At 38.4% G+C, this 11026-nt stretch overlaps 2 protein-coding genes across 6 annotated transcripts; both read left to right on the top strand.

Moving 5' to 3' along the window:
- The first annotated feature begins 2883 nt into the window (after positions 1 to 2883).
- Positions 2884 to 4740, top strand: LOC121994074 (short-chain dehydrogenase TIC 32 B, chloroplastic-like). The gene is made up of 8 exons (XM_042548241.1): positions 2884 to 3067; positions 3237 to 3468; positions 3627 to 3706; positions 3776 to 3929; positions 4019 to 4097; positions 4188 to 4272; positions 4356 to 4402; positions 4487 to 4740. The coding sequence occupies exons 1-8, from the start codon at positions 2950 to 2952 to the stop codon at positions 4655 to 4657; spliced, it is 966 nt and encodes a 321-aa protein (XP_042404175.1). The 5' UTR covers positions 2884 to 2949; the 3' UTR covers positions 4658 to 4740.
- A 1051-nt stretch (positions 4741 to 5791) lies between these two features.
- LOC121996567 (putative pentatricopeptide repeat-containing protein At5g59900) lies at positions 5792 to 10743 on the top strand. 5 transcript variants are annotated; one of them, XM_042550576.1, is made up of 4 exons: positions 5792 to 8733; positions 9216 to 9382; positions 9975 to 10108; positions 10308 to 10743. In XM_042550576.1, exon 1 carries the CDS (start codon positions 5801 to 5803, stop codon positions 8582 to 8584), a length of 2784 nt encoding a protein of 927 aa, XP_042406510.1. In that variant the 5' UTR covers positions 5792 to 5800; the 3' UTR covers positions 8585 to 8733; positions 9216 to 9382; positions 9975 to 10108; positions 10308 to 10743. The 5 variants fall into 5 exon arrangements, with proteins under 5 accessions (XP_042406510.1, XP_042406511.1, XP_042406513.1 ...); XM_042550577.1 differs by having other exon boundaries at positions 9216 to 9868; XM_042550579.1 differs by having other exon boundaries at positions 9216 to 9300; positions 9975 to 10743.
- Positions 10744 to 11026: the final 283 nt, after the last annotated feature.

Below are 11026 nucleotides of genomic sequence, written 5' to 3'. Positions count from 1 at the left end.
AAGTAATTTTGACATCAATATAATTTTGATTATAATTATTTAGTAATTTTGAGTAAATTAATGATTTTTTTAATATAAAAGCTACTATAGCAATATTGAAATAAGGTATTTTTAGAATATGAGATATTTTTTAATATTTGTTTTTCAAAATGGATGCTCCTAATTTTAAGGATAATGAGAAATAAATCAGACCTTTATGATTATTTGTCGCCTATATTTTTTCAATATCAACAAATTAATTGCTCTACATTGTCGGTGTTGGCAATTAATGCCAAAACCAAGTTCCATGAACACATTAAATTAGTTCTTAAATAATTCCTTAATGATTGGTCCCATAAAAATAGTAAAATTAAGTATTAAGGGCATCTGTAATACTATTAGAAGTTTTACAAAAAGCTTTTTTTACAATATCAATATGCTACATCATGTCACATCAACATTTTAAAAATTTATTAAAACATCTTCAATAGTTAGAGCTTTAAATGATTTTTGTGTGTTCCATTTTATAATATGTAATTGCATGACTACATACATATTATATTAATTTCAACCCAAAAAAATAATTTTAAAATTTCATTATTATTCTTTAATAACAAACTTCAAATCTTATATGCATAATGATTAAAATTTTTTTATTTAATTTTTTTATTTTACAAATCTCTTTAAAAATCTGTATTGGAGAGATGTTCTAAATTTCAGTTGTATCTTAATTATTTCAACACCCACTCCTTATTTATTAGGATTTAATGGGCATGACCACCCCCATTAGGTCAACCTTCTTGACACGATAGTCTAATTTTCAGTCCTCCCATCCTAAGTATCATATTGCTTATAAAGAATTATGACAAGGATCTTTGCTAGTTTAATATAAAAATATATATATTTAAAATCTAGATATAGATGAAGTTATATATTTTATGGACAATACTAAATGACTATATTCTAATCACATATAATGAGTTTTTTTTTATATAATTTTTAGGATTATTATATTTAAATTTTAGGATAATATCATATTTTATGAGTCAATTATATTCTTTGTCACCTATTCCCATGTTTAATTTTCAAAACTAATATCTAATTAATTTTACTTAATTAATTTTTTAACTAACTTAATTAATTTTTAGCTATATAGGTAAATTCATTTTCTGAGTGACCAGATTTAGCCACCCAGATTTATCAATATTTTATTTTTATCGAATAATAATGACTTCCTTTCGTCTATAATATCATTCCCTAACCAATAAATTGTTTCATTACTTGGGTGACAATAAAGTTTTTATTTGTAAATTTATGACATTTGAGTTTCAATTAAAGGTTTCTTTTTTGTTCACCATTTAATAGTTTCACTAAATACGTTGTTTAAATGTTTTTTTTTTAAAATGTGTCAAAATTAATTTTTTTATAAGATTCTGCCAAAAGTGACAAGGAGTTTTCTTACATTTGAGTTACACATTATAATTTATAACAGTTTTTTTTTTTGGAAAATCTAGCATGAATTTCTAACATTTTAATAAGATGTAAATGTATGCTACATTTATTATATTTTTACTTGATATTACAGTAAAAATATATTTTTTAAACCGATCATATCTGAAAATCGAAGAGATAGATATTAGAGATGCGACACTCCTACTGACCATTAGCTGACTCCTCTCGGACTTACAATCACAGACTACGTCAATGCCGAGCCAGGGAAGGGGTCCCCGACGATAGTCTTCTGACACTCAAGTCAGTCTCCGGCGAACCAATAAGTAGAAGAAGCAACGAGAATTGTAGAGCAACAGTAGAATATTGCATGTAACGCATACCTCCGTCGATGTGTTGGACTCCCCCTTTATATAGGGCTCCTGTAGTGTCCGTGTACACTTCTCAAAGCGAGCACGCTTCCCCAAGTTCCCTTGAAAAGATATATCAGTAAAGTGTCCTTGACACAGTACCTTAACAGGCCGAGCATATCTCTAAAGCGACAGTGGAAATTTTCACCGTACAATCTTCTGCCTGACTATGCCACCTGCCAGTGGTATTATCTCTCAAAAGGATGTTGAAAGATAATGTTCTTTGTCTGTTGTTGGGTTCAACGGGATGACCGCTCGGCTGGGGTTTCGATGTCCCATGCAGCCACTGAGCCGAGCGAGATAACCGCTCAACCGAGCTCCATTGTCCTGCGCTATCTGTTACTGAGTCGAGTGGGATAGCTGCTCGACCTCCGTTTCGCTATCCGCTCGGCTGATGTCAAGGATTGCTGTCAGACCGAGCGAAGGAGCCGCCCGGTCATGCTTCTGTGCACCGCCTCCTTTGGTGCTCCCTTTTGAGCGTCGGGTGCTCGGCGTGTTACCGAGTCGTAGGTGACGTCGGGTCGACCACTCTTCCTCCCGATCGGGAGATCCACTAGCCCGATCGGTTGCTGATATCTGAATATTGATCATCTTAACTTTAACCTCCACCGTGATGAAGACCTTTTACACAGGTGGGCCCCTCCTCATCACCGCACCATAAACAAAAATTAATATTTTAATATTCTATCTTTTATTTTTTATAAAAATGTCACGTAATTGTACATTAACATTTTGACAAGAAATTTTAGATAATAAAATGTTAATATATTACTTATTTGCTATAAAATGATAATTTTATTTATTTAATTAACTTTTAATGCCCGTGCCATTCAATTTACGAAAGCGGGTCCCACCCACCCGCTCCCGAAGCGAGCCAATCATGACGTGGGTTTATCTTCCGCGTAATTTGTAATCGGGTGGCCGAAACATCTCCGGGAGAAGCGGAGGCAAAATTTAATCTCACCCAACTTTCACCGCCCACATTCATACCGCTAAGGATCCACGCCCCACCGCGGCACCGCCACCGCACCATATCCACTTCTCATCATAAATACCGCCTCGCCATCCTTCCTCGCCTTCCACATCTCCGTCCACCTCGCCGCCGGCGACCATGGGACTCTTCCGGCTGGCAACGGGCATTCCCGGTCCTAGCGGGTTCGGATCCGCGTCCACAGCCGAGCTGGTCACTGCCGGCGTCGACGCCTCCCACCTCACCGCCATAGTCACCGGTGATCTAACTCTTTCACCTTTTTTCCAACCCAAAATTCAATCTTTAACCTCAAAGTTCTAATCTTTACTTCAAATCCACCAAAAGTTTGAATCTTCACTTCGAATTCTACCAAAAAAGGGGTAGGGAAAAAAATCTCATTAATTTAGATCTTATCTTTTTTGCTTCAGGAGGAGCCAGTGGGATCGGAACAGAGACTGCGCGAGTTCTTGCGCTCCGAGGAGCTTGTGTGATCATCGCGGCGAGAAACATGGAGGCGGCGAGCGAGGCGAAGAGGCTCATTCTGCAGTCGTCGTCGTCAGCGAGAGTTGACATCTTGAAGCTCGATCTGAGCTCACTGAAGTCAGTCAAAGAGTTTGCAGATGAATTCCTTTCCATGGACCTACCTCTTAATATACTAATGTATGTTCATTAGGAGCTAATTCTACTTTAATTTTTGATTAAAACTAATGCTAAAATGAAATCATTAACCTAATTAATTAAATTTCTTATTCTTGTTCTTATTCCAGCTTAAGATGGACAACGATAATACTAAATTTTGCATTTAAATTAATTTTCAGAAACAATGCCGGTGTTATGTTTTGCCCTTTTCAGCTTTCAGAGGATGGAATTGAGCTCCAATTCGCTACAAATCATTTAGGTATGACTTTTCGATGTATTTCTCATTAAAAAAGGCATTATTTTTGATATAATTTTTTTACATTTTTAGGTCATTTTCTATTGACAAACCTTCTTCTTGAGAAAATGAAGAGCACAACAAGAGAAACAGGGATCGAAGGTCGAATTGTGAATCTATCCTCCATTGCTCACACATATACCTACCCAAACGGCATCTGGTTCGACAAGCTCAACGATAAGAATGTGTGAGTCTGCCGCAACAATTCTCAGTTACTTGAGTCGATTGGTTGAACCTATTGATCCACTCGTCTATCTTCTTGTGTTGCCTGATCAGCTACTCAGACAAGAAGGCCTATGGACAGTCTAAGTTAGCCAATTTGCTGCATGCAAATGAGCTCTCAAGAAGGCTAATGGTATACCTTCTTTTTAAAAATAAATCTATCATATAATAATAAAAATATACTAATTATTTGCTGAATTTTTTTCCCAAAAAATAAATACAGGAAGAAGGTGCAAATATTACTGTTAATTCAGTTCATCCAGGGTTGATCATGACAAACTTGATGAGGCATTCATTTCAACTAATTAGTATGTTCTTCCTCAATCCTCCAAAAGAAAAAAATTAGTGTGAAAAAAGGGGAAATTAATTGGAAATTGATATGTTCATGCAGGGTTTTTGAAAGTGTTCAGCTACATCTTTTGGAAGAATATCCCACAGGTATCTATTAGATAATCTCTTTTTTACTGTACAATCTCCAGTTAGTTATCGACTCAATCGGTTAATAACCGAACCGACCGGCAGGGAGCAGCTACAACGTGCCTTGTCGCACTACATCCAAGCCTTAAGGGAGTGACAGGGAAGTACTTCTACGACTGCAATGAAGAGTTGCCAAGTAAATTGGCAAGGGATGAAGCATTGGCAAGAAAGCTCTGGGACTTCAGTGAAAACCTAGTTAAGTCAGTTCAGCAATAATAAATAAATATATAATAATAATAAATATTTATTTGATGTATGATTAATAATAATGTAATGGTTGATGGGACATTATGATATCAGTTCGTTAGTTAGGGTTCGTTTATTCCTATAAAATGTTTTTTGGTTCGTTCCACAGTAGAATATAAATAAATAAATAAATCATGAAAATATTTTTTAAGTATTTGTTATTTAATCGGTTATAATGATTTAAGGAATAAAAAGTTATTTAAGGAATAAAAAGTTATTTAAGGAATAAAGTTGGCTTAATTTATAAATTGTGGATCAGGGGATGATCTATTATATGAATACCCTTGATTTGAATGGACCCCATCTTTATGTAGGTGGGGTTCATCCAAATCAAGAGTCCTCATCAGTGGATCATCCCCTGGTCCGTAATTTGCGGACCAAAGGATCCCTACGGGAGAGAGTGGATCAATTTTATTTTATTATTTTTAATTTATTTTTTAAAATCTTAATAATAATTTATTTATAGACATCAAAGTGGGTAAGAAGGCCTGGTACACCCGCCAATTCATCCTAGGGCCTAATTCGTCCCAAGATAAATACGAAGAAAATAAATCATAAATAAATCATGGATGATCTTAAGTTGACAACACTTCATGTGCTAGTCACAGGACCATACATAAAAAATGATATATATCAAAGGTTTAAGGAGGGAAGATTAATGTATTCTGGTGGTATTTGGTTAAATGATTAAAATGACTATGAGTATAGATTTGATAGTAAGGTAGAATGCGATTAATGTATTCTGGTGGTGTTTGGTTAAATGTATTATGGTGGTTTAATGTATGGATTTGATAGTAAGGTAGAATGTGAATAGAAATGAATATGAAACAACCTAGTTATATAAAATTTGATGATTCCTATAAATTTGAAAATCATTCCCAAATTATTATTCCAAATCCACAATCCAAATATTATCTTTTACTATCATTCCATTCCCTAATTCCCAAATCCATCAACTAAACACCCCTAATTACTTTTAGTCATTCATTCGTCAGTCATAGTAAACGGGGCATTAGTGCTGCAAGTCCCATCCGCCTCTTTCCATCCATGTACACAATGAATTGTATATATATAGCTGAAGTCAGTTAAGATGGGTTCGGTTCCGTTCGAACCATGAGATCGGGTCGTGCTCCGCCGCTCTTCCGACCCGCTCTCTTCCTCCTCCACCGCGCCCACTCGGCGGCGCCGCCGCCGCCTCTCCACCGAATCCACGAAGATGGTGGAGTCGACGAAGAGCGTGAAGAAGGATTTGTTAAGATACTTCGTGACATCGTCTGCTCACACCCTCAGACCTGGGCCGCCGCGCTAACCTCCCCATTCATCGCTTCCCGCCTCCGCCCTCGCCACGTCGAGCGCCTCCTCCTCCTCCATCTCGGTGGCGAATCCAGTTCTGTTGAACCACGCGTCGCGCTCCGTTTCTTCAACTTCCTTGGTCTGCACCTTCGCTTCTCGCATTCCCCTCTCTCCTATGCCCTCCTCGCCCACGCTCTCATCCGCGTTGGCTTCCGCTGGCCCGCCTCCTCCCTCCTCCAAACCCTCGCATCGCTCCCCGATGTCCTTCCCGCCTACGCCTTCCGCTCGATAGCCGAGGCCTGCCGCCTCTGCGGAGCCCTCGGCTCCACCCCCGCCTTCGACTTCCTAGTCCAGTCGTACCTTCAGATCCACCGCCCCATGGGCGCTCTCTCCGTTCTCAGGCTATCCGTCGTCGGCGGGGTTATCCCGGAGCCCCGCACCTTCAGCGACGTCATGCACGGGTTGGCTAAGGTTCGGCGATTCAATCTGGTAATCGAAGTGTTCGACGAGGTAACCAGGTGTGGAACCTCTCTTGACGTCTTCATCTTCACCGCAGCGGTGAGAGCCTTGTGCGAACTGAGGGATTTGAATGGCGCTAAAGCAATAATCGCACAGATGGAAGCTACTGGAACAAATTCTAGCGTCGTTCCTTACAATGTGTTGATTCATGGCTTGTGCAAGAACAGAAGGGTCATTGAAGCCATGGAGGTCAAGGACTCATTGGAAGGGAAAGGGTTGAAGGCTGACGACGTGACTTATTGCACCTTGGTGCTCGGATTTTGCAAGTTGGAGGAGTTGAGCATGGCTTCAGAAACGACCAACGAGATGATCAAGTTAGGATTTTTACCAAATGAAGCTGTTTGCTCGACATTGGTAGACGCTTTGAGGAGGCAGGACAAGGTAGAACAGGCTTTTGAAATGGTTCAGAAGCTGGGTAACTTTGGGATGATTCCCAATCTATTTGTCTACAATGCTCTAATCAATTCTTTGTGTAAAAGTGGAAAATTTGAGGAGGCAGAATTGCTTTTCGCAAAGATGAAGGGAAAAGGTTTGCTTCCAGATGATGTCACTTATTCAATATTGATCAATTCTTTCTGCAAAAGGGGTAAACTGGATGAGGCCCTCCAGATGTTTGATAAAATGAAGTCAGAAGGTTTACGTATCACCCTTCACCCTTACAATTCTTTGATTAATGGACACTGTCGATCAGGAAGTTTGAGCAAAGCAAATGATCTCTTCAGGGAGATGATTGATAAAAAATTGACACCGGATGAATCTACTTATACGTCTTTGATCACTGGGTACTGCAGGGAAGGAGATTTGGATGGTGCTTCAAAGCTTCACCACCAGATGTCTGAGAAGGGGTTGTCATGGAATACTCATACTTTCACAGCTCTTATAAGTGGATTTTGTCGTGCTAAATTGATGGTCAAAGCTGCTAAGTTATTCAATGAAATGTTAGAATGTAGTGTGATGCCAAACAATGTGACTTACAATGTCATGATAGAAGGGTATTGTTCGATAGGGGATACAACAACTGCATTCCAGTTATATGATCAGATGTTGGAGAGGGGCATTGCTCCAGACAATTATGCTTACAGGTCCTTGATAACTGGTTTGTGTATGTCAGGTAGAGTGGATGAAGCTAAGGAGTTTGTGAATGATCTGCACAATGAGCATCGTATATTGAATGAGATGAGCTGTAGTGCTCTTCTTCATGGACTTCGCAAGGAAGGTAAAATAGATGATGCCCACAATGTCTGGAAAGAGATGGTGGGAAGGGGGGTAAACATGGACCTTGTCTGCTACAGTGTGATGATCTCTGGATCTCTAAAGCAGCAGGATAAAGTAAGACCATATTCGCTACTCAAAGAGATGGTCACTAGAGGTATTAAGCCTGATATCATGTTATATACAGATATGATTGACACGTATTCAAAATTAGAGAAGTTCTCCGAAGCACAAGTTGTCTGGAATGGGATGGCTGCCTTTGGATGTCAAGCAAATGTTGTGACATATACAGCACTAATAAATGGTTTATGTAAAGCAGGGTGGTTTGATGAAGCACTGACGCTTTGTAAAGAAATGCTAGTTAGTGGTTTTCTTCCTAACAGCCTTACATATGGCTCTTTTCTTGACCTACTTACAAGAAAAGGAAATATAGACCATGCTGTTATGCTGCATCAAGTGATGCTTAGTGCACTTTTAGCGAACACGGTAACATATAACCTTCTAATAAGAGGTTTCAGTAAACTTGGAAGGATTCAGGAAGCTGTTAACATTGTTCATCATATGATAGAAAATAATATCTCTCCTGATTGCATAAGTTATACACCCCTAATTCATGAGTACTGCAAAAGAGGCCATCTAACTGAAGCAATTGAACTCTGGAATGAGATGCTTAGGAGAGGGTTGAAAGCTGATACAGTCGCATATAATGTACTTATCCGTGGTTGCATCATAAACGATAAGATTACTACAGCTTCCACTCTGTATGATGACATGATCAGAGAGCATGTAAAGCCAAATTGGGCAACCTACACTTCCCTTCTCCATGGTATATGCTTGATGGCCGTTAAAGCAGAGCAGAAATTTCTGGAGTAGTCATTTTAGAATGACTTACAAGTTAATGCTCTCAGTTAATACATTGCTCAGTGGTGCTTAACTTAAGCTGCTACATCAACGAGAAACTTCTCAGGCTGTTGAGTGAAAGCCATCTTAGCTCTTGCAACTTGAGAGAGCTCCTAATTCAGGTTTTCTTTTTTCCAATTTATCTGCTGGTTGTTTAGTAAGTGTTTATAAATAAAGCGGAACCACTTACTTTCCGATGTTTTTTGCGCTCAAATACAATCTAGAATTTAGAATGATGATTTAAGCAAACTAGACACCTTGTGTGGTTCTGGCTCAGTAGATGTTATGCTAGCATTACTAGGAAGGTATTTGAAGATAATTTCTAGATTTATCATTATCGCTTCTGCAGACAGTGCAGTAAGAAAGGATATCTGTCATAGTTCTGTTGGATTAGACTGAAAAGAATTGACACTTCAAATTAGCATGATAAGAACACTTGTGTGGTCTTGACACATCAATTTTATGCATTCTCCATAAAATTCACGACATTCATACAAGTATTCTAGTTTTCTTCTATTCAAAGTGTTTGAACCAAATACCACAGAGCTGGAAAATTTGAACCTGACATACATATATTTGCTAATGATATATCTTTTTTTTTTAGGTAATCCAGGTATCTATCTTTTATGATTGACTAATCTTGGAGGTGACCGGACCGACTTCACGGATGTTTTCCATTGGCCATCAAGGTAAATCGGGAAGCACAGATGGGTCTTGGCGGGCACCCAGTGTCACAAGTAATTTGAACTCCTCAGGTGTAATGTGCTCTGGGTGAGATTCGAACTCTCGTTGCTTAGGCATCCCATCACACCGCTTACCATCGCACCATAGTCCCGGGTGATGCTAATGATATATCTTACTAGACTTGGATGTGGTCTTCCGGTACAACTTTTGAACTTGTCAAGACAATCTCATCAGCAAAATTTTAGACCCTAGGGTTAGAATGCCCGAAGTAGACATGTTTACTTCCAGATGTGCCTATGTTAAAGTATCCTATGATTAATTGGATTTAGATTTCAGCGGAACTCATATATATATCACACACACTGTTTGGAACTGTTTCTCAGTTTGCATGGAATTTGAAATTTCATATTATCCCGCTTGGTAGTTCTCTTCATGCTACGATCATAAACTCATAATGATCTTTTACTTATTGATACCATGTTAATGATTAGGATTCTATGGATATCCTAAGATGGCTATATCAATGACAAAGATGTTCACATTTTACAGAAATATATTTTACAGAAATATAGGGTGAGACTAGATATTTTAGATTTGTTAATTGATATGAGCAAATGTTGGTGATAGTTCTTAATAATCAAACATGGAAGTTTAAATGTTTTACAATGTCTCAGTGCAGATTTAACGTGGCTCATGTTGGACCAAGCCAATGTTCAAGTATATGTCCAACATTACTGAAGGCTTCAAGATTCGTAGAATTTGCTCGTTGTCTGGAATGCCACTGAATTTTCTATGCTGCCATTTTGTTGTATGGTAAGTCTTCTTCCGTTCTTTCAGCTCATGAGCAGTATGTGCACATTGCATGAGGCATAGGAATGGTGGAATATATAAGCTTAGTATGGCCAACTCTAAACCACTGGGATAAAGGGTGCCTGATCATTAGTATCCATGCCGAACTTTTGGAAGATTTTCTGTTCATTATCAGTAATTTTACATCACACGTTTTTGAAAGGTCCAAGTTCAAGTTCGTGACAGGAGTCAACATCAGAAGAACTGCCTGGAAGTTGGCCAGTCCCTTAAAGCATGGATGGTTTCTGCTTACACCCAGCATAGACTTTGTTGTTAGTAGTGCTTCAGTTTGTAGTCATCCGGAAACAAGTTTTTATGTTTGCTCCAGCAATGGCGCACCCGGTATAAAACCAAAAACACGAGGTGATCTCAAATTGGAATATCAGCAGTCATCCGAGATCAAAGTTGCTACGCCAATCTTCACAATAATCCTTGCTTTGCTCCACGCTGATCTTGAAGATTGTATTTCGGCAAAAACAGAAAGGGCATCTTTGTTTTTGAGATCATTTGATCACTGTTCCTATTTTGATTTCAAAGGGGTTCCTCCTAGTTTGTGTTCATATTCTTACTTTATTAAAAAGTGATGAGATTCTATTGAACATGCTGGTTGAAAGTAGTTTAATCTCTTGTAAATTGATTGTTTCTTGTAAAATGTTTTGGTTTATTAAAATATTTTCTAATGAAAATTTTACATGAATTTTTTTAGAAAGAAGGGCAACTTTTGATGTTGGTGCATAGATGGATAATATGTTTCACTTCTCCAAGTTGAGTCGAAGAGGTCGATTTTGTTGGGTGGGCTAGTAGGTCCATGTGAGTTGGTTGGGTTGAGTGGTAGACTGCAGAGTTGGTTTAAGCTTTAGTCGGTTCGAGTGGATTGATTGA

Source organism: Zingiber officinale, chromosome 6A (genome assembly GCF_018446385.1).
Source record: "Zingiber officinale cultivar Zhangliang chromosome 6A, Zo_v1.1, whole genome shotgun sequence".
NCBI classification, from domain to species: Eukaryota; Viridiplantae; Streptophyta; class Magnoliopsida; order Zingiberales; family Zingiberaceae; genus Zingiber; species Zingiber officinale.
Note: the sequence above shows the minus strand (reverse complement) of the source record. Positions and strands in the feature narration are given on the sequence as shown.

What these genes read in the sequence shown, in the direction of transcription:
- LOC121994074 (XM_042548241.1), top strand. Translation starts at nt 2,950, where the DNA reads ATGGGACTCTTCCGGCTGGCAACGGGCATTCCCGGTCCTAGCGGGTTC. An exon ending in CCTCACCGCCATAGTCACCG is followed by an intron (nt 3,068 to 3,236) that starts GTGATCTAACTC and finishes TTTTTGCTTCAG; the next exon opens with GAGGAGCCAGTGGGATCGGA. An exon ending in GCATTCATTTCAACTAATTA is followed by an intron (nt 4,273 to 4,355) that starts GTATGTTCTTCC and finishes ATGTTCATGCAG; the next exon opens with GGTTTTTGAAAGTGTTCAGC.
- LOC121996567 (XM_042550579.1), top strand. Translation starts at nt 5,801, where the DNA reads ATGAGATCGGGTCGTGCTCCGCCGCTCTTCCGACCCGCTCTCTTCCTC.